At 43.3% G+C, this 25,840-nt stretch overlaps 4 protein-coding genes across 9 annotated transcripts; 1 reads left to right on the top strand and 3 right to left on the bottom strand.

Annotated features, from left to right (window-relative positions):
• Window positions 1–1,803: 1,803 nt before the first annotated feature.
• adprhl1 (ADP-ribosylhydrolase like 1) lies at window positions 1,804–4,707 on the bottom strand. The gene is made up of 7 exons (XM_076739117.1): window positions 4,494–4,707; window positions 3,113–3,277; window positions 2,898–3,023; window positions 2,660–2,800; window positions 2,329–2,456; window positions 2,065–2,197; window positions 1,804–1,973 (listed from the first exon to the last, which is right to left on the bottom strand). The coding sequence occupies exons 1-7, from the start codon at window positions 4,705–4,707 to the stop codon at window positions 1,804–1,806; spliced, it is 1,077 nt and encodes a 358-aa protein (XP_076595232.1).
• A 1,116-nt stretch (window positions 4,708–5,823) lies between these two features.
• On the bottom strand, window positions 5,824–12,296 carry dcun1d2b (DCN1, defective in cullin neddylation 1, domain containing 2b). 2 transcript variants are annotated; one of them, XM_076730418.1, is made up of 7 exons: window positions 12,183–12,296; window positions 10,136–10,352; window positions 9,875–10,043; window positions 9,541–9,671; window positions 9,366–9,448; window positions 8,992–9,088; window positions 5,824–8,425 (listed from the first exon to the last, which is right to left on the bottom strand). In XM_076730418.1, exons 2-7 carry the CDS (start codon window positions 10,308–10,310, stop codon window positions 8,346–8,348), a joined length of 735 nt encoding a protein of 244 aa, XP_076586533.1. In that variant the 5' UTR covers window positions 10,311–10,352; window positions 12,183–12,296; the 3' UTR covers window positions 5,824–8,345. The 2 variants fall into 2 exon arrangements, with proteins under 2 accessions (XP_076586533.1, XP_076586525.1); XM_076730410.1 differs by lacking the exon at window positions 12,183–12,296 and adding an exon at window positions 11,310–11,369.
• slc9d1 (solute carrier family 9 member D1) lies at window positions 11,836–20,576 on the top strand. 5 transcript variants are annotated; one of them, XM_076730379.1, is made up of 15 exons: window positions 11,836–11,945; window positions 12,402–12,449; window positions 12,995–13,091; window positions 13,982–14,289; window positions 15,044–15,211; window positions 16,000–16,179; window positions 16,258–16,458; window positions 16,608–16,736; window positions 16,840–16,932; window positions 17,189–17,375; window positions 17,610–18,022; window positions 18,160–18,310; window positions 18,410–18,489; window positions 18,592–18,741; window positions 19,026–20,576. In XM_076730379.1, the coding sequence occupies exons 4-15, from the start codon at window positions 14,044–14,046 to the stop codon at window positions 19,137–19,139; spliced, it is 2,112 nt and encodes a 703-aa protein (XP_076586494.1). In that variant the 5' UTR covers window positions 11,836–11,945; window positions 12,402–12,449; window positions 12,995–13,091; window positions 13,982–14,043; the 3' UTR covers window positions 19,140–20,576. The 5 variants fall into 5 exon arrangements, with proteins under 5 accessions (XP_076586494.1, XP_076586513.1, XP_076586507.1 ...); XM_076730398.1 differs by lacking the exon at window positions 11,836–11,945 and having other exon boundaries at window positions 12,314–12,449; window positions 17,610–17,715; window positions 17,827–18,022; XM_076730392.1 differs by lacking the exon at window positions 11,836–11,945 and having other exon boundaries at window positions 12,314–12,449; window positions 17,610–17,724; window positions 17,827–18,022.
• An 864-nt stretch (window positions 20,577–21,440) lies between these two features.
• On the bottom strand, window positions 21,441–24,525 carry LOC143325899 (potassium-transporting ATPase subunit beta-like). The gene is made up of 7 exons (XM_076739272.1): window positions 24,414–24,525; window positions 23,033–23,161; window positions 22,835–22,948; window positions 22,524–22,729; window positions 22,363–22,425; window positions 21,861–21,953; window positions 21,441–21,599 (listed from the first exon to the last, which is right to left on the bottom strand). The coding sequence occupies exons 1-7, from the start codon at window positions 24,523–24,525 to the stop codon at window positions 21,441–21,443; spliced, it is 876 nt and encodes a 291-aa protein (XP_076595387.1).
• Window positions 24,526–25,840: the final 1,315 nt, after the last annotated feature.

Genomic DNA, 25,840 nt, shown 5'->3' with positions numbered 1-25,840 from the left:
CATGGTGGTCAACATTGTGCAGACTGCACTCTCCTTTAGGAAAGGAAAAATAAGAGTAGCCTAGACAGGGTTTACCTGTCTGAAAGCAAATAACGGCGCCACACCATATGAACAGTTCTGGAAAATGGTGCTAAATTTGTGTTTTTCACAGTCATAGTGACCATCATAAAAAAGAATTTTGGGATAAATCTTGCTTAAACACACCTGTTACATCATAAATGAAGGAATATTCCATTAAGGTTGGTTTTAAATCTCTTTTAACCCACCTACAAATGACTATCACTAAAGTGGAGGGGGATTCATTTTTGGAGTGGAGTGAATTTCACCTTTCGTAGTCACCAGATAAAAATAGTCACTGTTACTCAGAGTAATCTCCAAAAAGGACTGCCATTTTCTTTTTTACTCATTAATCTTGAGCTTACTAAATAATCTTAAAAAACCAGTACTTCTACTTAAACTGGATATTCCAGTAGTCATCCCACCCCTGCAGCAAAGTACAGGAGATAGATGTTCAGACTTGAGGTGAAGTGTTCTTGCAGTGTGAACTTGTTATAGGTGATTAGTTCAGGGGATTGTAGAGGAGGGTTGTGTAGCAAGAAGAGGAAATCTGATAGAAAAATTAACATAGGAGACAAGCTGTTCACCAAAATAAACATTGTAGTTATGATAAAGAGAGACAGGCACTTCATGCATGATATATATCTGAGTACATTTTAATGTTCATATCATATTAATAGTCACCATGTAATGGTGCTCTCACAATGTAGTACACTATTCCTGTTAAGAGCATCACAGTGCAAATAATAATTAATCACATTATAATATAAAATTATTATTGTTCTACAACTCAATAACATTATGCATAAAAGTTAAAATCTTCTCAAAATTTCCACCATATATTACATGCATTAAAAAGCCAACGTCGATTGTACTGCGGAGACAGGTGTATCCTAAAATCAGTTAGGCTATGTTTTATGCTGATTTTCATTCATTAGATACTCCCTGGCACAACATAACCATGTGCTTCATGTTAATACAGGTTAGCTGCAGAAAAGGAAAAGGTCAGAGAAAGAAACTGTCTTGTGTTTGCTGATTTGCTGATGTTAAATAGCTTACAAGTCTCTGTTAAAATAAAAGTTTTAAAGGCCTGAAAGCTTCTTTTCCCCACAGCTCTGTCATGTAATGTTAGGTGGAATACTACAACCCTGATTCCAAAAAAACAGTTGGGATGCTCTGTAAAACAGTACAAAGACAAAATATTTATTTTTTTACCTCATCAACTTCATCGATTTTTGTAAATATGTGCTTATTCTGAATTTGATGCCAGCAACATGTTTCAAACAAGTTGGGACAGGAGCGACTAAAGACTGGAAAAACTGATGAACGCTCCAAAAACACCTGTTTGGAACATTCCACAGGTAACAGGTTGATTGATAACAGGTGATAGTATCATGATTGGGATTGAAACGGGCATCCATGAAAGGCTCAGTTGTTCACAAGCGAGGATGGAGGGAGGTTCACAACTTAGTGAACACATGATTGTAATACAATACCAATACCCTAAATGTTCTCCCTTTTGATTTTCCTCCACCTCCCGCCTACTGTCACAGGCACTCTTACTTTTTCAGTTTATGACAGATCTGTGTATACCACAAGAGGTCAGGAGAAGAAAGGATGCCACTCAAGAGTACTGAGATACTACCAGGGAAGACTAGCAGCTAGTGTGAGATAACAGGAAGCAGTTTTACAGTCATGTGCAGTTCCTCTGATAGCCAGTAGGGTTCAGGCCAGTGAAGAGCAGGATTACTTGTCTATGCACTTTTCTGCAGATGCTGCTTTGTAAAGCTCTTCTCCCAGCTCCTCCAGACGCTCTCTTTTGTCCAAATCCTGGTACAGGCCTGAGGGAACCTGGCTCAGGCCATGCATGAGGCCGTAGAGACAACCTGCAATCAGGCCTGTGGCTTCACTCTCACCTAAAAACAAGTAGTCACAGTGAGCAGCCTGCATATTTTATCTGCCAGTGTTTTAAAGTGATGTGCAGGTGCAGAAAGCTGTGGTTCTCACCTCCGTGGAACATGGCTCGTTTGCACAGTTCAGCCCAGTCACTCCCTGCTGCTAGAAGAGCATCGTAAGCTATCATGGGGGAATCGTGACCTCTCCGGCCTGCACGGCCCTCTGAGCTCCAGCGCTTATACATCTGGAAGGACGAGGACAGAATAACAGCAGCACATTGTTCCTGTTAGGGGTTCTGTTCATGTAAAAAACCCGAAGGTCCTGCTTTCTTTATGTGTCTTTTTAGTTTTTGTGGGACAGACCGGGAGGATTTACCTTGTCTGTCTCCTCAGCGTCATAGCGATCAGGAAACAAAGGTTTGTTTTGTCCTTCCTTGTCTATCTCTCTCTCTTCCAGGTAAAACTGCCATTTGGCTTCAAAGTAGAACCAGTTTTCCTGATACTCTACATAGGAATGTACATACATTATTGGCATCAGCTTATAGTCATGCTCTCTCAGACACATGTGCACACATACTAAAGAAAATGACAAAATATACTGACATACACATTGATTTATATTTTTTTTATACAGAGATGTTTCAATCAACCTGAATTAATCAACCAAACTGTAAAACAGTGCCTCTTGAACACAGAAACAGCCGTACCTGACATGTGTCGTATGGTCTTCTTGCAGTACTCCTCAGCCCGAGGGATGACCTTCATGAGCTCGCGGCCCCAAGTCACAAGAGGTTTCCCCTGGATCGCATAGGATGCAAACAGCGCCGTTGTCAGGGAGCCTAGGAAGCCTGAAGCCAAGAGTGGCACCACAAGTCACCACTATGCAATCAGCAGCATAATAATCGGCCTGGAGTTCAGATTTGTGTGGATAGGTTAGATTGTCACCTGTGGGGTGGTTGTGGGTCATCCTGCCAATCTCAATGCTGACCTCCACCAGGCTGTCTAGTCTCTCAGGTTGCCAGTATCTCATACCCACACACATGGCCTTAGCAGCTGCCCCGAACCCAGACCCTGGATATAGACACATCAAGACTCACATTTTCATTTTCTGCAGTTATGTTGGACAAAAAAAACAAGCAGTATCCAAGATCTCCACTGGCCTTTTTCATTGAAGGGTGTATGCCAGGCAAGCAGGAAGTTGTGAGGTTTAAGGTGAACACAGCCCTCCACTGTGGCAGGATCGGGGGCTCTGCCCTGGAGAGACACCATGGCTTCCACATAGAGACGCACCAGCTCCCGGTACAGATCCTCCAGACACCAGTAATCTGGACACATACACATACAGCGACTGAGGGTCATCCATGATTGGCATGCAAGGCAAGATGAGTGGTGCTGCAGTGGGCTAAGTTTAGCCTCAGCCTGCCACACCACAGATTAGGACCAGCATGCCTGCGGAGCGAGTGGTGTCACTTCCATACACCATGAGGTCAACTGGGATCCTCGAGCTGAGCCCACAGCCATCCTGCTAGAATTTGTTTATGTGCGTACCGTACGTGTGACGGAGTGAGACTGTGTTGACAAAGAAGCATCACCTCTAATTTAGTGATGCAGGACTTTGAGGAAAGACAGAGACCTTCTCGACTGGGCTGTTGACAGAGGATGAGGGAGGACAGAGTCTGAAGGTGTCCGTCAATGTACTGTTAAATCCTCTAATGAATGTGTGTAAACAGAGAGTTCAGAAAATTGTGATTTTTGTCTTTCTGGTTTAATGTTCTTCTGCTTTAGATATAAATCTATAATATGTTCAATAAGCCCATTTAATGAGCAATAAATGGGCAACCAGAAATGCCTTTTAACAGACGAGCCAATCTGTGCATGTGTGCCGCATATGTGTGCAGGCATTGTGGTTAAATAGGGCCTCCTAATCTCGAAAGATGTCATCACCATTTCACAGGACCGCTGTCATTGACTAAGAGCCGCATCTGCAGCCAAACATGATACCGGCAGATTACGGAGGAGTCTGACCCGCTATTGTTCAGTAAAGGAGAGCTGAGGATCAGCTATTTTGGACTTTTCTGTCCTGGCAACTCCTGGCCACCCTGTGGGGGCTTGAGATGACATTTGAGTGACGGCATTCGTAATGAGGTTTCTCATGAGATTTTGTCTTTGATGACTGGTTACTAGGATGGATGATGGTATGTCAGCAGGTTTTGTCATTCAGGGATGGTCTGCCAGTAAGTGATTAGCAGCTTCCATTGACTGTATAGAAGAAGCTATTCTGGTCCTTCTAAATGCAGAAAGACCAAAAGCCCGACTGGACAGGTCTGATGTTGTATCTGTAGGTATTACTGAATAGATAAAGAGAGAAACATTTTTGATTGAAGTTAGATATTATGTGAGATATGTAAAATGTTGATTTGACATTTGACATTAAAATAGGAGAAGGAAACAAATTAGTGTGTAATCTTGCAGTGATTTCTGCTGTTATCCGCCTTTTAGACAATGCTCTGTCATTCTTCTTGACATCAGCCCTAAACGTACCTGTTACAAGTGCTTCTGCTGTGGTCATGTGCATCAACGTTGCATCACTCAGGGGCCAGTTATCAGGGTCCAGTTTCTGAGCCCCCAGTCCCCCCAGAGAGGCCAGTTCCTCTTGGATCTTCTTGCCTGAGGTGCAGCCTTCCCAACGACCCTTTCTGTAGCCCAAGGCATCACCAACAGCACCCAGAACCATGGCTGCCTTGAATTTCTCCATGATACTGGGCTCTGTTCACGTTAGCTCGGCCAGCTAATCACAGAAAAAAGATCTTCTGACTGAAGCTGTCGCACCTCTCCTTGGATTTAGATGGCTCCTGGCACAAATAAATGCCAAAATCTGATCTCCTCTCAGTTGTAAGTCTTCTTCTCTACCTCGACAGACTCATAACTGCAGAACAATTGAAAAAGAACAAACTCTTTTGCCTCAAAACATCCTGAAGAATTTTGCTAAGATTTTCACTTGCTGTGAAGCCACCACGGACCTCTGTCTCTGCTACATAATAGCTCTACCAGCTTCTCACCCTCAGAGCTCTCACCCTCAGTTTTCATCAAGTGTCTCTCAGTACCAAGAGTTGTCACACACACACACAGAAATGCAAGCATCACATTATCAGCCACGGTTTCTTTGTGCTGGGCGGTGGCGAGTTCAGCTGTGATCAGGTGTCTCCTAAAAAGGCAATCCCCATGGCCCCTAAAGCCTCAAAGCTGGACGGATGGGTATGGGGTGGTAATGGGGGCTGGACACACTGGAAGAGATGCTAATGTGCTGCAGGGTTGGAGGGAAAGCTCGTCAGCTGGTGCTAGACCATGTTGACATCCCACCCTGCCCATGGGAGGAGGGTAAGAATGGAGCATCACCCCAACCAATGCTTCCCCCACTCCATGAGCCTCCTTCCTTCTTTATGGAAGCTCAACTTTCTAATTCTTACCTCACTATTTTAACCCTATTTATTAATCCTCCTCCTTTAGTCTTCACCCAGTGCCTCGATTTTACTTTTGAGTCATGGTATTTACACAAATCTGTTCTTCTCAGCCCTTCATACTTTCCATGTATCTGTTGGTGAATGTAGCCCTGAACGTACTCAGAGTAACGGTACACGAAGCATTACCAGAAGAGCCAATAATGATGATGATATGCAGCAGGAATGCAACCTGATAAGGGACAACTGTTCCCAAGCTGACATTCTACATACTCTCAAACACACACTGGAGGGCAGAGTTGTCTCGGCAGGACTATGGAGACTGTCTGCCATTTAGTTTGCACTATCAATCAGCATTTGGCTCACTATGACCATTTTGAACTTGAAAAACAGAAGACCATCTTTTACAAGACTGTTAAAAACAACATGCTTTATTGACAACTTTCTTAAAGAAAACAATGTAGGGTATGCTTCTCTGACATAAACATAATATTCTGTAAATACCTGTTTTCTTGCTGGCAAAAATAATACTGTTTCAATAAGAATGATGTGCATGACTAGAAACAGCTGACCACACATTTGACAAAACGTACCAAATGTACCATGTTATCAAACTGAATACTGAAAGATGTCACATTTTCTTGCTCCTGAGCCACAGACGATGTCAGATATCAAAGTCAATGACAATCAGCTGGGAGAAGCTTTCGCATCGTCTCACTGTTCCAACAGTCAGAAACACTTTATATTTCATTGCACCTACACATATATAACTTGCTTAGTTACAAAGACGAACAACATGACACTTTCACTAGCTCCTACAGTGACTGTTTAACAGTCATGATGAAGCTGGTTTCTTTGCCACTCATCTGCATTCAGTCTGGGACTGAAATCATAGTAAATCCCCTTCCTGATCTGCCTCAGCTTCTTAAATTCAACCTCACACACGGCACCATAATTTTATATCTCTAATATGAGAATTTACACACAAGTTTGTCAACTGAAGGAAAACAAATGATAATCATTTCCCCTGTAGTTAGATGGCGACAGGACGGAGAAATCTGATGCGGGGAAATAATCCATCCCTGTCAACACAAAGGGTTTATCACGGTGACAATTGGCAGAACAAGACAGCGCTGTTGGGTGCTATTTAGAACAGAAAGCATGGTACAGGAAGCCGCCTGCTGCTCTCTGTGACTGGGAGAGGACTACTGGTACCTGAGCTCGACCTTCTGTCACACTCTTCAGCCGAGAAAGGAGATGTGTTTTAACAAACTAGCGTTTATAATCACACATAAAGGGCAACACTAAATCTTGTATGGAGGAGAAGCATTGCTGCACTGACCTCTGTGAGTTAAAAGGCTCAAGTCTTATGACCACATCCTGCTGGCTTTGGTCAGCTCTCATATACTTGCGACCACATCCAGCTGTGACGTAGTGTTGGACTACAGTACATTGAGACATGCTATACTACACAGCCACCCCTAGATGGCAGTGTAAGCGCTGTTCTTATCACTGTATTAGTTCTACGCTTAACATCCCGCCATGGCCGTGCATTTACTAATCCAGGAAAAGCAACAGACTTAAACCTCAAACAGTGTATGCAAACAGTTAAAACGCTCCTGGCTGGGATGTAGATGTTCATGTATAAAGTTTAGCATGTAAGTGAACCTACTGTCATGTAAACTGAGTAGCTCTGTAGTTGTATACAGTGCTGCCTGATAAAGAAAACCTACGACAACAGAAAAAGTGGTACATCAGTGCAGTTTGTAGAGTTGGCAAGCCATCGTCACCTGGATAATAGAAAACAGTCCGTTTCTCTTCGTGTACAGCAGTTCACACACCGCAGAACTAAAGTGTGTGTAACGCAGTAGCAGTTTAAAAATGAGGATCCTAAATGCTTCTAACGTACTAATCATGATTCTAAATGTCATTACCTGTTCTCAGATATACATTTTCACTCTTCTAAAACTGATTCTATTCGTATTCCTTTGCGTACAGCATTTTACAGCTGTAACAATAGAGATTCTGCTGGTGCTGAGCTCAAAAAGCATGCTGCTCCGTCCAGTTCTCAGCCTGAATACAAAAACGTGGATCTGAACTTCTCTCACTGTTGCTCAGTTGAGGTGAATCAGAATTGCTTACCTTCTGAGTATAATAAAACCAAATGAAAATATTTAGCATTGTATTGTAAAAGAGGCAATATGTTTAAACCCCCACCACCCCCAACCAACACACATACACACACACACACACACACACACTCAAAATGATGAGCAAGCACACTTTCTCTCTGCTCTCAGTGTGATTGTTAGAGAGCTACACATTCGTAAATCTCAGTGAAAATTATGTAGATGACTTGTTTTTTGTCTCTCCTGCTCAACATCCATGGCGCCGCTTCACACTAGCTGACAAAAACATGCAGATTTTAACGTACGGTTCCATTCACAATTGATGATGAAAGAGGCCACGTCCTACTGCATCTATAACTTAATCCTCTGTGTATGCTGCAGGTTCACCGGTACTGTCCTCCTCTTCGTGCCAAGGGTGCAGGTTAGTGAGCCAAGTCCACAGCAGCAGTTCGAAGCTGCACCCATTGGTGATTTGCCGATGAGTGACGAGCTTTTGGGCACCCATCATTTCCATATTGCGATTACAAAGTCTGTCCTTGCCAGCAGACAACAAAAACACAAACATCATCTCTCTCTCTCTTTCCTGCTGATTCCCCTCCTGCTTTCCTCTCCGATCTGGTGTTTCCAGGTCACTCCCCAGCCACGGCGTCTTTATGCAGATGGAAGAACAATCTCAACGACAAGCTGCAGACAGACTTATTGAGAAGTAGTCTCTTTTTGGCTCATTTGTATAAAAATCCTCATTCAGAAAAAAGAAAATTGGGAGAAAGACAAACTCCGCCCGCTGCATGACGCTGGGACAAACACTATGTCATGTTGCGCTTACTCCCCGTCACGATCGGCCGAGCAAACTCCACAAAGTCATCTATGAGGACAGGCCATGCCCCTGAGGACAGAGACAAACAGTGAATATTACTTAAATCTCAATGCAGTGACTTAATTCATCAAAGCAATGAGCCATTTAAATGGTGGCTGGGACTCAACAATCACAGGTGCCCCCTGCTGGCCTGAAATGAAGAGAGAGTGGATTCTAACCTCCTGTGTTTCTCCTTCGTTCTGCAGAGCGTGCTATACAATTTATAATAAAAGAAAATGGTTGAAGACCTTTGGCTGTGTTCAACCTCTCCACTGGGTCCGAGGCAAAAAACACCAGCATCCCAGAGAAGCATGCAGGGATGAGGAAGAAGCTTAATGTTTATGTGTATACAGAACTACTGTTCTGGTATCAGATTTACTTAGACAGATTGGTGCAAATCAATTACTGTGTTTGCCAATACATATTCGATGGTTTACTCAGAAAGATGTGGTGGAACTTAAAGTGAATTTGACTGCGTGTGTGCGTGTGATCACTGAGTGTTCGTCTTTCTCTGTGGAATGAACCACTGAAATGTACACACATGGAGCGTGTCCTGGCCTTTATCCTGGGGGCTTTAATAATCTAAATAATCTCACCTTCCTCGTCGTAGTTTGACATGTCGTCTGCAATCATATTGCCAAAGTCCAGAAGGAGGTTCCACGTGTCCTTGGGAATTGAGCGCTTGTGATGCTCCTGAATGCAGCACAGTAAGAGGAAAAGAGTGGGAGTCAAACATTATGGTGAGAGCATCAGAAGTACCCGTGCGTCGTGAAATCAATTCAACAGTCTGGAAGTTAATACGAACTTTGTGAGACTAAGTCATTGACAATGTGTGAAAACGTTTTGTTTTGTTGTATTTGACTGCATTCTCCCATAAGGAGGTTTCTAATAGTTTGGCTTATTATGCAGTGTGTACAAAACATACAGGCAACTGAAAAAAACAGGGTGCCATAAAAATGTCCTCTCTCACCAGCAGGAAGCGGTTCCAGAGATCCAAAAACTTGAAGCGACCTGTGAGAACTAGATTCCAGTAAGCAACAGCCATCTCGAGGTCTAGGCCACAAAGTGGAGTAAGAGAAGAAATCAGATTAAACTGACGTGCACCTTTGAAACATCAGGGTATCTTTTTTTGGGGTTGTGCTTACCTAAACCTTTCTGGCCGGGGTTCTTGGCAAAGTTGAAGGTAAACTGGTAGAAGTCTTTGAACTTCCCTGTGTCTTTCAGCTCCTGTTCTAGTCTGGGAAGGATCGCCTTGAGTTTTTCAGGACTGTCACAGCTAGAGGAGACATTCATAAAAAAAAAATAGTGCTGAACTGCACACACAAACTGGTACAATCTGAAGTCTGACGTTTGTGACATGTAAATTTTGTGCACAACACAATTTTAAAATTCTTCTAAGACTGACAGGATATCCAGTTTGAGATTAAACATATCATGAACATGTCAAATGTTGTGGATTTCAGTGTCAGCGCTGCTCACCCGAGCTCAGCCATGCCGTCCAGGAACTCCTTCCTGCTGAACTCGCACTGCGTGGCCGCCCTGAACTTCCATGCCACCACAAGTATGCTCATGCTAGCCGGGTCCAGGGTCAGGTCATCACAGAACTGCTGGATCCCATCAATGCCTATCTTATTCTCATCCTGGGGGTCTGCAGAGAGAGCTCAGAGTGAGCAAAGCAAGCAGACAGGGCTGATATTAACATGACCTTTGAAACCTGATTAAGGTCAGGTAACAGTTTACCTTTGTATCTGTTGTAAAGCTGTTCCAGCTTCTTGCGGTCCACTGAGGTTTTCATGGATTCTTTGTAGTAGAGGTCTGGATTCTGGAAGTAGTTGTCTGTGGCGACTTCTAGTTTCCAGTCATTCTGCGTCAGGCAGTACACGGCTGTCCTCTCCCCGGCCTGTGTGAAGGACATGAACTGCCGAACCTTGTCCTTCTGCGATGACTTCAACTTGTGCTGACAGACAAGCAGGCACACAGGTAAGTGCAGTTCGGGCTGTGAGCCCATGTTAAACCCTCACACACACACACACACACACACACACTACATGCTTTGGTGCATATGACCAAACAAATGAAGAGTTCATCAAACTGCCTGCTTCTAACACAACCTGGGACCTGCAGGATCCCACTCGATCTGCTTTGCCCTGGTAATCCATCTTTAGTTAAATGGGAGGAAGAGACATCCATGAGGACATCAACATTTACACAGCCAAAACTTTCTAAACATCTGACTGAGAGTGCATTGGTTTGCTTTCCATTAAAACCGCCTGGCTGGAAACTAGTTCCTGTACTTCATCCGCATCCAAAAATAGCTTGTTGTGGATTATACTTGACACGTGCCATGACTACAAGATCTGGTATACGTAGCATGCGTGCAACAGCCTATACATATATACGTGCATTAAGGGAAACGCAAACACTGTCATTTGCAGACGCACCGCCACAATGTTTCGTTAGTTTACAAAAATACCTCCTCCTCGGTTTAATGCAATCTACACGGTCATCGGGAGGATTGCACGTCTTTGCAGAACTGCAGACCTGACCCACCCGATGATCAAACAGCAAATGCACCATGACAGGCCATGTTCGGCGACCCAGTTTTCCCGGGGAGGGGACGTGTGATCCTGCAGGCTCTCTGCTGACCCGAGGCAGCAGCATAGGCGAGTTACCAAAAAGGGAAAGGTACGTGCTGCGAGTGCGGGTGTCCGATCTCAAAATACCAACAACTGACCTTCCATTTCCCTCATATTCCCGACACACATCACCCTGACAATGCGACACTTGGCTGAGGACACCCCGATCCCCAGTATCGATGTGTCCCCTTAACGTCAGTGACAGTCGTTACCGGGTTTTGGACTTGTTTAACAGAGCTAAAGAATCGCCCCGGTTTCTCGTTTTTAATCTTACCTACCATTTTATCACACGCTGTTTTGGCCCACTTGATATCCAATTACCCCTGGTGCGCATGCGCGACAGCAACTGCGCTACTGTACGGGCACTGGATTCATGGGAAATGGAGTTCTGTAGCGCAGTAATCGCGCAGGCCGTGTTTTAAGTAACTTAAGTGCCACAGCTTTAAAAGTATTTTCTTATTGTCAATGTGCTTCAGCTGAAATACGTTATAAGGAAAATGTCACAGTCTAAGTTTGCATCAAACTGTCCTTGTGACCACCTCTTGCAAAACACGTTTTGGGAAGGACAGTCGATGAAACTCAGCAACTTATTTAAGACGTGCTGTTTTCTAAAACGAAATTTCGTTATGTACGCAAACACTGAGATGAGTCCAAACAGATTCAACCAGGGAGCAGACTGGCACAACCCGAGTGCACTTGACACGGCCGAGCAACAAAACATTAAACATCTGAAAACTACAACTCCCATATCAAAGCTGATAAACGATGTTTCGGAAGTAGTCTAAAAATGGATCAAAGTTACATCGACGCGATTATATCCAGAAACAATGCGCTTGTTGTTCAGTTTTATCTGCAGTTTAGGTTAACGTCACACTGTCATATGCCTCGATGAGCTGTTTCTAGAAAAGTCGCAGGTATTAATGTACACAACAGCTATTTAGCTAGTGTTAGCAAAGTTGTGTTAGCCTTAACGTTGTGTCATGGGAGTGTGTGTGTGTGTGTGTGTGGACTCAGCTGGCTGGAGCTGGTCTGACAGCTTTGAGGAATTTGAGAGCTAACTTAGCTTTGCCCAAAGCTCCAAAATAGACAAAGAGTTGAACTTTATACACACTAAAACTGCTCAGGGATTTCTTCAATAGCAGCGTACCTACCTGGACGAAGTGGCGTTACGTTAGCATCCCACTGCTAGCAAGAATAACGTTACCCACGGTTGGAGGTCGAGGTAAACACGAAGTTGGTCGCCAAGTAAAGTGGTGAACGCCTGCATCGACGCTGGCTTCAGCTATGTGGCAGTGGAGGAGGGGTGGAGGTGGTGGTGGTGGTGGTGCCGTAACGTACAACAGCATGATTGTTCGCTTCTTCTTCTTCAGCTTCTCTTTCAGCCGCGGAGCGAAGCTGAGAGCCGGGACGTTTCGCAGGTACTTCCAGCCTTTCTTTATTTCTGCATTGATGTGCTGAGTGAAAATAGTGAAGTAGTCTGCGTTTGAGCAAATTCATCATTTCACCGCGCCTGTGGGGTTTCCTGGTGTGTGTGAAACGTCGTTCATGTCCGGGGTGTGTGTTCAGCCTTATGTGATGTGACTCCTGGCAGTCATGATTTCTTTGATTTTCATTGTCAGGATGATGCCATTTGTTTCAGCTGCTTGTATTATTAATCTAAATGTATCCGTCAGAGTGGAATAACATGCAGTTTTTGGGGAACCCCAAGTGACAACCTGTCAAAACTTGCTGGTGGAAAGCAAATTTCCCCAAGTCTTTGTACTTAATAATTACTCTGTTGGGTTCCTTGTACATTGAGTGTTGACACACGATGCCACTTTTTACTTTCCTTTACACACCACTACATTTCTTTAACAGCTACAGTTGCAAGTTATTAAACATTGTTATGATCAGTTTATATGGCTTCTGTTGCATTGTTATAGACGAATCCACCCAACACTATGCAAATGCTGTTGATTTCCAGTGACACCGGCAAAGTGGCTGCAGTCCAGGCGTAGGAGGGACGACGGAGGAGCAGTGTGGAAAGTAAACATCCTTCAGCTTGACTCATGCTCACAGAGGTGCGGCCCGGCTTGACTGTTGAATGCATTCAGTCATTATGCTGTTGTAGTAAAAAACTGTAAGCAAGCACGCAATGTCCGGGTAGGAGAAGTCACAGTTGACAGTAAAGGAGCTTCTTAATCTGGCACAGTTTCTATTGCAAGCATAGAAATGCAGTATGGAATGAGGCACAACGGCGAGCGCTGCTTGAATTTTGACTGTAAATGTGACGTGCTCAGTCAAGTTAAGTGCACTTAACACAGCGTGACAAGGTGTCATTAACTACTTAAAGCAGGCAGAAGAACAGGCTACAGGTATGTAGACACAGCTGTTGCTTAAAGCATTTAAGGTAAAGCTGAAACGCTCCTGATATGATTGTGCGAAGAATCGCAGAGGTCATTAAAGGGCATGAATGGCAATTCTTTTATTTCTGTATCTTTGTTATTAACAACAAGTCCCGAGAAAAGGCCACAACAGTGTGTGTTAGTTCATCTCTTGATATTCCCATTTCAGCTGGGCTCTGTCGTTTTTAGCAAACATTACTCAAACAGGAGTAGTGTGTTGATTAGGGACTATTTTCTGTGGTGGATTTGGTGAGATGTGTGGCTCGCTGATATGTTTTCAGTTGTTTTTGGACAGCAACAGGGCTCCATGGCACAAAGACATTCAGCTCTATCAGGCTTTGGATACAAAGACAATATTTGTTCATAGAATGGGCTCATTGTTTCTTTTCAAGTGATTTGTTGACAATAAGAAAAACGTAATTTAAACTCTCCCAATGTCAACACTTCACTTTTTGTGTCCACATATACCTCTGTATTCTTCTCCATATTGTTTTTTTTTTTTTTCAGTTCATCTTTGTAACCGACACCCTTCCCACTGTCATCTGTGTTGCTCTTTCTTTTTCCAGTCCCAGGTTTCTTTTTCTTTGTCAATCTCCACCCTCGGGTGAAGACAGAAGAAGTGGTTTGGATGCAGGTTGTGTGTTGGCTGCTGTGCCTTGGCACGGCGGGGGCGCTCGCCGTGCTGCAGAAGGACCAGGTGGCCAAGCTTTATCGGAGCCAGGGGCCCACATACGGCCAAAGCTGGGTGGCCAGCAACTGCAAGCGGCTGGTGGGTCTCCTGCATCAAAAGAATGTTGTTGTCAAGAAGCTGGCAGCCGCTGCTGATGCTGTGGGACGAGACCGGGCCCTTTCAGAAGCTGAGAGACACTTCCAGGTACCAGACTGAGAGTAAATACCAGATGGAGCTAAGGCCCTCTGTTTGGATCATAATGCTGTGATTTGTTAGTGATTGTTTAGCTGTATTTTCTGTCACCCTGGCGCAGTGCATGGTGTGCAAGTCATAACATCCACAGCTCTTCAGTGTGTTGCCTTTGTCTGTGTGTTGACACCATAGCTCACCAATAGTGCATGTTCATATTTCATACATGAGAGGAGATGACCTGATTAGATTAGAGCAGCAACTACAGCCTCGATTCGAACAAAAGTCGGGACGTTGTGTAAAACTTCTCTCCATCCTCGAGCCTTTCCAGGATGCCCCTTTCATACTAAATCATGATACTATCACCTGTCACCAATGAACCTGTTTACCTGCGAAATGTTCCAAACAGGTGTTTTTGGAGCATTCCACAACTTTCCCAGTCTTTTGTTGCTCCTGTTCCTACTTGTTTGAAATGTGTTGCTGCATCAAATTCAGAATAAGCATATATTTACAACAGTCAATGAAGCTGAGGTCAAACATTAAATATATTGTTTTTGTATTGTTTGACAGGTTAAATGGTTTCTTGTTAAATCCCTGTGTTATGCGGATCTACTTTGTCCTTTTTATCATGTCTGATTTCTGATGAAGACATGTAAATGGCTCACACCTGTGTTTCAAAATAAGAACCACATACAGGAGCTTGAGGGACAGTAGACGTCAGACATCGTACAGGGTAATGTCTGACTGACGTCTCCCTGTCTGCGTTCAGGTTCATACTCTGGAGGTTTTCCAGAAGGAGCTGAATGAGAGCGAGCGCCTGGTGTTCCAGGCGGTGCACAGCCTGCAGAGGGCGCTGCAGGGAGACTACAAGGATGTGGTCAACATGAAGGAGAGCAGCAGACAGAGGCTGGCGGCCCTCAGGGAGGCAGCCATAAAGGTGAGCAGTGGTCAGTCGTATTTCATGGGGATTACGACAGAGTGCAGCACAGATACATGCTGTATTCAGTCAGTCTAAGAGAACTAAGATAAGTCTAAAGTCTAAAACTCAAAGATATTCAATTTAAAGCAAATTCATGGCTAGTTTATGAAACTTAAATGGTTTGGCTCATCCTCCACCGTGTTACTTTGTGCAGACTTGCTCAGTTAATTCTGTTAGATCCTCCAGAATGTCCTCTGTACTAAATATTCTCTCACAAATCAGTTTTAACTTTGTGCTGTTTATTATTTGCTGTGTCTTTGCTCTGACCTGCTAAAGGGACAGATGCTGATTAGCTTGAACATAAAATGTGGCACAGTACATCGAACATTTATGCTTGAGATGTCCACCATCCCTCTTAAATAAATTAGATTAAAAAAAGACAAGAAACACATAGAAGTAGCACATCTTCACATTTGAAGAGCTGGATTCAGAAAATATTTGCCATTTTTTGTTTGATTAAACAGCTGTAATAACTGAAAAATGTATTTTTTTTTTCAGCTCTAGATGTGATCATATCATGATATCATTCACTGTTGTCTAAATAAATTATTTGAAACAAAATTTGAACCACCATTGTCCACCTCTATGTCAAAGTATAACACCATGTATAATTGCATATGTCCTATGAGCGTATTTAGTCTGAATGTCCTGGGTGTGCTAACAGCCACATGCATCTCTGCTAACATGTTTGTATAACCTACCTGCCAATAGTCACCTGTCTGTTGGGTTTTGTTCTCACCGCTCAGGAGGAACAGGAGTATGTGGAGCTGGTGGCTGCTGAGAAGCACCAGCAGGAAGCCGCTAAGAGCGCTTTAGCCCAGAACAAGACTCTGTCCATGCTGGATGAGATCCTGGAGGACGTCAAGAAGGCAGCAGACCGGCTGGAGGAGGAGATCGAGGAGCACGCCTTTGACAACAACAAACAGGTAGCACGTTACACGATCCGGCGGCTCCAACAGCAAAACATCAAATTTCGCCTGACTCACATTCTCGCTGTTGTGTAGATGAAGGGAGTAAACGTAGAGGCGGTGTTGAGAGTGGAGGATGACGAGGAAAACGGTGGGAAGACGAAGAACAAGTCCCAGAAGAAGGAGGTGGAGGATGACCTGGGACTGAGCATGCTCATCGACTCACAGAACAACCAGTATGTCCTGACCAAACCACGAGACTCCACTATACCGAGAGCAGACCATCACTTCATCAAGGTGGGTTTATTCCTCCCACGCAGATCTGACTCCATCTTATCAAGGCTGCTTAAAAAATAGAAACCAATTTGTTTGGCATCCTTATGAATGATCAGAGTTAAACAGTACCAGTATTTGACCCCCAAGCTTGTTACAACATGTATGTGCAGGACTTGGTGTCGGTGGTGATGTTGTCCCTGCCCTGTGGTTGGATTTGCACTCTGCTCGGTCTTCCTCCCATGTTTGGATATATCGTCTGTGGGGTCCTCCTCGGTCCATCTGGCCTCAACAGCATCAAGGTGTGTGTGCGTGATTGCAGCTTCAGACTGAAAGAACAATACCTCACTCTATTCATTTTTTGTGCTGGTTGTTCTTGTCAGCGTCTGCCTCTGTGTCTTGCAGTCGATGGTCCAGGTGGAGACTCTGGGGGAGTTGGGTGTGTTCTTCACCCTCTTTGTGGTGGGACTGGAGTTCTCACCTGAGCGTCTCCGAAAGGTAACAAGAGATTTGGATGTACAGTAATGTCCACTTTCATCCAACTCTGGTTTGAAAGCCTTTTCTTCTGTTAGACGTTTCTTAGTTTAAGCTAAAGCTGTTTTTATTGCAGTTAGTTACCCACTTCCATAAAGATGGTTGATAACTGTGTATACATACTGTTGTGCCATGCCACAAGGGGGCTCTACTGCCCCCTTGTGGCATGGCACTGTAAACCTTAACCCAAAAAACACCCATATTGCTTGCATGTGTGTAGGTATGGAAGACATCAGTCCAGGGGTCATGCTACCTGAGTCTGCTGATGGTGGGGGCCGGCCTATTTTGGGGACAAGTCCTGCATATTCGACCCACCCAGACTGTCTTCATTTCAGCTTGTCTCTCCCTGTCCAGCACTCCGCTAGTGTCCCGCTTCCTAGCAGGGGGGTCCAGAGGGGACAAAGAAGGTACGTAGGTACGTCTGTGCACATAAATGAACACAGATGTGCATCGTGATGTCAGCTAAGTCAAGGAAAGAAGTCTTTTGAGTGCTGTCTTAGTGTCAACGTGGCATGTATGTATTTCCCACTCAGCTGGACAGAATACAGGAGACTTCACTGTGTAAATAGCATTTTCACTTGAATTAAAGTAACGTAGACAATGGTCAGTAATGTGAGTGTGTGTATGTGTGTGTGAGACAGGCGACCTGGACTACAGCAGTGTACTCCTCGGCGTGTTGGTGATGCAAGATGTTCAGCTCGGTCTCTTAATCGCCATAATGCCGACTCTGATCCAGGCACAGAGTGGGTCAGTTAGGTCAAGTAGTCCTTTTTTGTTCCTGCATGCGCCCTCTTCTAATCAAACACACACAAACACACACAGTATATTTGAACCTGTTGTCGACTTTGTGAAACACAGCTTCCTGTTTGGAAGTCTGCACGTGTTATGCCTCCTGGCCCAGGTCCTGGTCTCTCTGGCTGCTGTGCTGCTGCTGTGTTTGTTACTCAAGTCATTCCTGATTGGCCCTTATTACAAGAAGCTGCATGCTGAGAGCAAAGGCAACAAGGAGATCCTGGTGCTGGGGATGGCAGCTTTTGTCTTTCTCATGCTGACGGTATGCACTTTGCTGTCCTTTCTGTTCAATTTCTTCCCTGTTTTTTGTTTGTTTTTCTGCATTTCTCTCCAAATGTAGTATTTTTTAACCTTGCGTGAAGAAGCAGTTGATTTTTCTCTTGCTCACTGACACTGTAGGTGACAGAGTTTTTGGATGTCTCTATGGAGCTGGGCTGTTTCCTGGCCGGAGCCTTGCTGTCCACGCAGGGTCACATGGTTACCTCGGAGGTTATGGGATGCATCGAGCCAATCAGAGATTTCCTCGCCATCATCTTCTTCGCCTCTATCGGTCAGATTTAATACAGATCTCAGCTTTATGATCATATTACACTTTTGTATGCTTGACAGTCAGACTTAACCGATCTTGTGCGTTCGTGTGACGCTGCAGGACTCCACGTGTTCCCGACCTTCGTGCTGTATGAACTCACCATTCTGCTGGTGCTAACGCTGTCACTCGTCATCATGAAGGTACAGCGCTTTGCTCTTGTGCATCTTTTAGCTCTCCAGCTCACCTTCGCCACACTCTCAGTCTCACTCTCAGTCCTCTCTCCTCTTTACTCTGTCTCCCAGTTCGTGATGGCAGTGCTGGTGCTGTCGGCCATCTTGCCTCCAGGCTCTCGACACATACGGTGGGTTGTGTCAGCTGGTCTGGCTCAGGTCAGCGAATTCTCCTTCGTCTTGAGCAGCCGTGCGCGTCGTGCTGGCATCATTTCCAGAGAGGTCAGTGATCGATCATTTCAAACTTTCTGCCATGTGTGAAGCACTTTGCAACCTGTGTTTTGAAAAGTACTGGATGAAACAACTGTATCAATTACCAAAATTTAGGTCAATTGATTGATTAACTGTTTTGACTCTACAGTGAAGATTATCATTACGTCTGTAATTAAATGTCTGGTTGTTGAACAGCTTTCTGCTGAAAGCCTTCAACTTCAACAAATAAGTGAATAAAAACAGATAATTAGATTTTCTCACTCTCTATTTTCGACGTCTCTCTCTCTGCTCAGGTGTACCTGCTGGTTCTCAGTGTCACCACCCTCAGTTTGCTGCTGGCACCAGTGCTGTGGAGAGTCACCACACACAGATGGGTTCCCCGGGCCGAACGCAAAACACTCACATGACCAGACTGGCTTCAGGGCCAAAAGGTTCCCAGTGTCACTCTTACAAAGCCGGCAGCGGCGTCACAAGGAGCAGAAGTGAAGTCTGATGTATCTGACCAGTGAGAAAGGCTGTCATGTTAACAAACATGATGAAATGGACCAAATCCTCCTCCTCTTCTTCGTGATTTCACAGACTCAGTACACTTCTTCATCATCATCAGCTGCATTTTGACTTGAGAAAGACTGTTGTAAAGGTCTTCTGCTTTGTATCATTCACTACATTCTTCTCTCCATGTCCTGGACTCACCAGTGTTTACATAAAGGTACTGACACTGTATCAGATCTTATTGGACAACAAAGCTAAACGCCTCCACTGCTTTAGCAAAAATCAACTTTCCTGGATAAGAAGCACACCTGATCGATGAGTCAGCGAAGCACAAGTACTTGATATCCTTCCAGTTCTGACGCCTATAATGCACTTTCTCCTGCGTTATGAAGACACTCTCCACCGTCTGTGTGAATGATTTTGTTTTCCATTGTAAGTCAGTGAAATTGTTGTTTCTGCACTTTCAACTCGACGTATTCCTTGTAACAATCACAGGGACCAAATCAGAGGGTTCAACGGTTACTTTCTTTTTCATGTCTGAGTAAAATGTTTGGATTTTTTTTTATATAGAAAACATTTTGTGTGACTTAAAATTTAGCTACATTACTGTTTTTTACCATCTCACATTATGATTTCTGACAAATTCTGATTATTAGAAATTGAAGATTTTGACTCCTAGCTGAAGTGCAAACCTTATATCTGCTGTATTTAATATATGGTAGTTGTAGTTTATTCTAGTCATTGTAGAGCTGTGAATTTAGCTGTGAGGACACACTCAAGCATTAACTACAATAACTCCTTTTACAAAGACTCTTCCCTCAGTCATTATTTATGCTTAAGACGCATTAGTAAGAAATGCAGATAAAGAAACATTAGACAGGAACTCACAAGAACAAAAAATGTTCATCAGAATGTATTTTGTGATGTTACAACAAAAGAAAAATCCTGCACTAGTTACCATTGAATGTCAGACTTATGTGCCTGAGCTCTGCACTACAAGCAAGACTTACAAAGAGTATAATCTCAGTGTGAGAGAGCGTCTCTGTGGCTTCTCACGCTGGAAATGTTCTTGTCTTATCTCCCACAATGTGCAATGTAAATGTATGTATGTAGCTACGTACATGTTAGATTTTGTTTTATGAGTGGTAGGTTTCTTTTTATATTTCCTGCAGTATGTCAACACAGAGGGTTTCTTTTCTATATGCAGAGTTGATTGGGTTTACCTACTTGTTGTCGATGACCATCACTGAAGCTTTCAGGCACAAAGAAATACTGTTTTCATCAAGATGGTCACACATTTTTAGGTTGTTTTAATTGATTTATGTATTTATTAAAAATGAAAAGTACTGACATTTTTGCTCTGTGTTTACTCTGTGTTCCTCTGGATTGGGTTAGGGTTAGAACAAGAACAATCTTTTTCAAGGAAACGTCTGGCCTACGTGTGTGTGTGTGTGTGTGTGTGTGTGTGTGTGTGTGTGTGTGTGTGTGTGTGTGTGTGTGTGTTTGTGTGTATGTTTGCACACATGCCAGCACACCTGTGCTGTATAAGCTGATAACCCAAAAACTCTGCAGTCAGCAGATTTGGGAGAAACCTCATCACCATCATCATCATCCTATTAGCGGTGATAGCCACCTATAAATACTCAACCAACTGCGGCTGAATAGATTTTTATAGGGTATGCTGCTTTTACAACAGCTCTGTGATAATATAGACGGTTTTGTTGATGTGAATTTAAAATATATCTTCCATAAACCTTAAGATGAGAACTTCCCTGAAAACCTTTAATTAAAGTTGGAATTAGAAGTTTTTATTTAGAAATCCTTTTTTTCCACCATGCATAGGCGACATTTGTCATGACACTGCTCAAATATTTCCTACAGTGTTTTCTGAACCCAACTTCACATCAATAATCTAGTGGTTTCAGTTCAGTTAGCATGCACCATCTGACATCACAATAGTCATGGTTAAACCTAAGAATCAAATGACAAACATGTTCATGAATCACTCAGCAAAGCACGACAAAGTCATGCCAATAAAGTCACCACAGCACAGAGATTTGAGTGGGGCCATACTGTTGGGTTAAGTTGAACACAAGTGGTTTAAAGGTTGTTAAATAATAGTCACCATTGATCTGTAGACACCTGCACTATCTTTGATCCCGACAGGTGAGTCGTTACATGATTGTGGGATATCTGAGGAGCTCCTGTTCTGTTTCTCATTTCACTGCTTTGAGGGAGAAGACGACCTTTCCCTCGTAGGGATCGTGGATGTTTTGGTAGCTGATCTTCTCGGAGACCACTCTGCACTGGATGTCCGCTTCCATCTCTCCGACCAGGCTGAAGCGAACGGCCACCAACGGGTTGACGTAAGTAGGCTGATGAAAAGGAGGAAGGAGGTAAAGCAGATGGTTGGTTACTGTTCCTACTACAGAAAGGGCCACAGCATGTTGATGCAACTCAAAGGAATAGATTGACATTTTACAAAATACACATACATCATTTCACTCCCAAGTTTGCTCACAATAAGACCTGGTTGGTAACCCAACCTTACTTTTACAGATCATTTTAATGACACAAACTGATGTCATTGTGTGTTGAGTGTTGCTCAGTGCTTGTGTGATCGTGTCACTGCTGACCTGTGCCTTTTTTCCGTAGTAAGGGAAGTAAGAGAAATCCATTTGCCCCCCTTCAGGGAAGTACGTGATGTTGGCCACGTTGGCTTGTCCATGCTAAACACACACATACATGGACACAGAATTTCGTCATCTTTAATGGGGTACTCCAGCAATTTTACTCATGAAGATCAGCCATCACAAGTAGTTCTGAGTCTTAGAAAACTGTTGTGTAATGTCTCATGTGACCCTGGAGGAGAATTGATAAGTCTGAGAAAATAACCCTCAGCTTGGAGATGGCAAATGCATCGCAGAAGGTCTGTTATACAAACTGGGCTTGTTGAGTCTGAAAGACATGGGTGTTTACCAGGCAAGGAGGGTCTTTTGAAAAGAGTTGCATTGGTTGGAAATGTAGGATCAGCATATATGTGCCTCCCTGCATCGATTTTCTTTCTTTGAATTCTCTGTTCAGCTCATTTTCTCTAACACCTGCTGTTAAAATCTGCATAATATACTTGTTGCTCACCAGTACAGTGCAGTTGACATATGGGGGCCCGCTCGTCTGATTAGAAGGCAAGAAGTTAATGATCTGCAGGGACAAAACAGAATATTGGTTATTTAATGTGATTTTTTAATTTTTTACTTTAATGTACTTCGAGTTCCAAGACATTTATGAGTGAAACGTGCCCTGTTCATCTTAATTATGACACAAGGCATTGTGCAGTTGTAGCCAAAGGTTGGGTCCTCAAGTCCTGAGCAGGGTCCCAGCATGCTTTGTGTGAAGGGACATGCCCACTTGGTGTGGTTGGGGGCAGAGAAGGTGTTCTGGATGAAGTACTTTCCCTTAGTGCAGTTGTAGCTGTTACATTCAAGCTGCATGGTGTCATTGTAGGCTAAAGGACAAAGGCAGAAGGAAAGATTCACATGTCTTGTTTTGAAGTCTGATCTTGTTAAATTTTATGCGACTGACCAATGAGGTCAAGAGAGTAGGTACTAACGCTTGAGGAACTCTTGAAGGATGTTGGCCATCTTCATCCAGCTGGCCTTGTCTGATCTGTTGTAGGAGATGTCAACATCTTCCTCCCCATAAGTGTCCGGCCACACCATCACCCCTGAACACACAAGCAGAGAGCTGGTTAAGAGCCACTGAGGTTTAATTTAAGTCATCACTGTCCTCGCTGCTGTCGTTGTGTTACCCGGAGAACTTAGCCGGTCTTGGTAGTCAGGGGTGTATGGATCCAAGGTGTACATGAGGGTCCAGATGGCCAGAGAAAAGAGGGCGGTCATCACCACGTAGAAGGCCACATAATACAGACTGATGTACACTGTGAAGAAAAGACAACAGAGTCACATCTCCTCTCTTTGTCCCAGTGCTCCTCCTGTTGTAAAACATCTCATTTTAAGGCTTATAGCTGTAAAAATAATCCTTCCTGTATTCACAGTGTACGCCAGCAAGGTTATGCTCCACGTGAAAACACTCATTACACAGAGGGGAGGTTACAAAGGTGTGTGTCTGCACTTGCAGAGGTCAAGGTGTCCTCTGTTGAGCTCAGTTTAATCTGATTGTAAGATCAAACAGAACAGAGGGTGAAGGACTCTGATAAAAGAAAAAAAAAAACAACAAAGCTTATCACAACAGCAGGCTTATCACACTCTGTCCACATGCTGCAAACATACACCTCGCGATGGTGATGCTGGAAGGGCAGAAAAAGTCCCACAGAATACAGGTGCATGATGAGTTTGTCACATATTTCATACACAAAATATTATTCATCTCCACTGTGCATTACATTAATGTAAAATCTCCACATTTGACTTACATTAACACACATTTTTCAGTAAATCTGATTCTGTTTCTGATATGAAGATCTTATGAAATGTAACACTGTTTAAACTATCTAACGGTGTGTAAAGTAGGTTAAAATACCTTCCCCGAAAGCAGCTACAACATGAAACACTGCTTAATTTAAGGCTTATAATAATTGTAATAAGGCCTAATAATAAGCCACTAATATAATATATAATAATATAACACTGACAGGAGCCATTCTGCTGCATAATGGGGACATAAAGTCTAACTTTAAGCAAATCTTACATACATTAAATGTATGTAAGGATATAAATTTTATATCCTTAGATAACATTTTGAAAACAGAACTTTTATTTGTAATGAAATATATTTATCTTGGAGAAGTATTTCTTCCACCACCGCTCATTTTGTACCTACACTGAATGAGTTATGAGTTGTTGTAATTCAGATAGACAAAGTATAATTCACAATATTTGTTTTTTGTCTTGAATGTCCCTCTTGAGTTTAAAGTGTTTGTTTAGCAAAAGTACTGGTGAAGTATTTCTCCATCACTGCTCACGAGGTAGCTGTTGCCTAAATGTTTGGTAGCACTGGTCACCAGCAATGCAATAAAGATCCAATGAGCCCAAGAGAAAAGTTTCAATCAGGACAACATAATATGTCAAACAACAAATGACTGAATAATAATATTTTTATTTGATGTAGCACAAGAGAGGTTCAGGAAATTTTCATTCATTAATTCAATTTTCATTTCATTTCATTCCTACCCCATTTCTCTGGTGTTCTTCCCATAAGCGTCCCATTGTCGGAGTTCCAGACAAAATGGCCAAAGTCTTCACATCGCTGCCCACAAGTCCTCTTCTCCTTCAAGGCAGCCATGATGAAGCTCTGTGCTGACCTGGATCCACAGCAGACCTTTTCTTTCTTTTACTCAATGTTAACTTTTGCTTCTCTTCTTCCCTCCCTCACACAGGTACGAACTGTAAAATTTTCTTCTCCTCTCTCCTTTCCCTCCCCAAAGATTTTGAGGCACTTTGAGGTTTGTGCTAATGTCTCGTTCCCTGTCTCATTCTCTTTCACAGTAAAAGTCACTCCCTGGCCCTCACTCCAGAAAGTGATGTCTGTTTTATCTCTTATTCCCTATTTATAAGGCCATGATAAGGTGGGCATGCTGCAGGTAGGGAAGCTGAGGTGAGCCAACATAGAAACAAGTACACGTTCTTCCTGAGCAACAACGTGCTTCAGTGCTTGGAGGAACCTCAGGATCACCTTGAACAGCCGGGCAGGTGTTCACAGCAGTCAAGGTGAAAGACTGGATATGATTTGTTCAGATGTAAATGATTGGTGCTCTGAAACATGAAAGCCAAAGCCTGCATCTGTTTGATTGTTTACTTGCAAAAGAGCCAATTTGGCCTCCAAACATTTTACTTTCCCTAATGTAATAAAGAAGAAAAATTAAAGGGAGTAGCCACTGGGACAATAGTATCATAGATGAGATCAACATTAATAATTAAACACATGAAATGTCAAAAAAGGCCTAAAGGCAAGGGTGAAATCTAATTCCTTGTTTTGTCCAAGCAACAGTCAAAAACCAACATGCTAATGTTTAGCATGTATTACATTAATGTTTACCATGTTCTGAGTTTAGTGTGTTAGCACGCTAGCAGTTGCTACCTAGTGCTTGTGTCCTTAGTTTTGCAAATATGCCATAAACCAACGGATTGGACAGATTGAAATTTGATGTAATAATAATGAAAGTAAACCAAAGTTATTACAATCCAAACTGGTGGACAAACCAACACTGCCATCCTTGGAGCCATGCTGGCAACATGGCTGAACACGACAGTCACCTCACAGTTTTAAAGAGAATTATCAGAGGAAAACACAAAGAAAAACAAAAGTCAAACTCTCTTAAGACTGAGTTTTCCTTTCTGGTAGAAACAGTGCTCTGCAGAAACAGAATGCTAACTGCTGTGAATACTGTTTTGTGCCTCTCAACGTCACTGCATTCCTGCCATTACCATCCCACTTCATGCATACCACATGTATCCCTCCTCTCCCTCTCTCCTCATTTTCATTTTCTGTCTCTGCTCTTCATCTGAGTCTTTGTATTCCCTCTCTTCCTCTATAGCGTGCACATGGTTTAGCACAGGATAAAGTATTACGGAGTTACCGAGTGGATAAATCCCTCTGG

Source organism: Chaetodon auriga, chromosome 1 (assembly GCF_051107435.1).
Source record: "Chaetodon auriga isolate fChaAug3 chromosome 1, fChaAug3.hap1, whole genome shotgun sequence".
Classification (NCBI taxonomy): domain Eukaryota; kingdom Metazoa; phylum Chordata; class Actinopteri; order Chaetodontiformes; family Chaetodontidae; genus Chaetodon; species Chaetodon auriga.
Note: the sequence above shows the minus strand (reverse complement) of the source record. Positions and strands in the feature narration are given on the sequence as shown.

Coding starts and splice junctions, on each gene's coding strand:
- dcun1d2b (XM_076730410.1), bottom strand. Junction 10,044..10,135: donor GCTTTACAACAGATACAAAG/GTAAACTGTTAC, acceptor CTCTCTCTGCAG/ACCCCCAGGATGAGAATAAG. Junction 9,672..9,874: donor GACGGCATGGCTGAGCTCGG/GTGAGCAGCGCT, acceptor TGTCTCCTCTAG/CTGTGACAGTCCTGAAAAAC.
- slc9d1 (XM_076730379.1), top strand. CDS start 14,044: ATGCAGGTTGTGTGTTGGCTGCTGTGCCTTGGCACGGCGGGGGCGCTC. Junction 16,933..17,188: donor CACCTGAGCGTCTCCGAAAG/GTAACAAGAGAT, acceptor GCATGTGTGTAG/GTATGGAAGACATCAGTCCA. Junction 18,490..18,591: donor TGTCACTCGTCATCATGAAG/GTACAGCGCTTT, acceptor TCTGTCTCCCAG/TTCGTGATGGCAGTGCTGGT.
- LOC143325899 (XM_076739272.1), bottom strand. CDS start 24,525: ATGGCTGCCTTGAAGGAGAAGAGGACTTGTGGGCAGCGATGTGAAGAC. Junction 22,426..22,523: donor TCATAATTAAGATGAACAGG/GCACGTTTCACT, acceptor TTGTCCCTGCAG/ATCATTAACTTCTTGCCTTC. Junction 21,954..22,362: donor ATGTCAACTGCACTGTACTG/GTGAGCAACAAG, acceptor GTGTGTGTTTAG/CATGGACAAGCCAACGTGGC.
- adprhl1 (XM_076739117.1), bottom strand. CDS start 4,707: ATGGAGAAATTCAAGGCAGCCATGGTTCTGGGTGCTGTTGGTGATGCC. Junction 2,198..2,328: donor ACGCTGAGGAGACAGACAAG/GTAAATCCTCCC, acceptor TCGTCCTTCCAG/ATGTATAAGCGCTGGAGCTC. Junction 1,974..2,064: donor ACGAGCCATGTTCCACGGAG/GTGAGAACCACA, acceptor ACTTGTTTTTAG/GTGAGAGTGAAGCCACAGGC.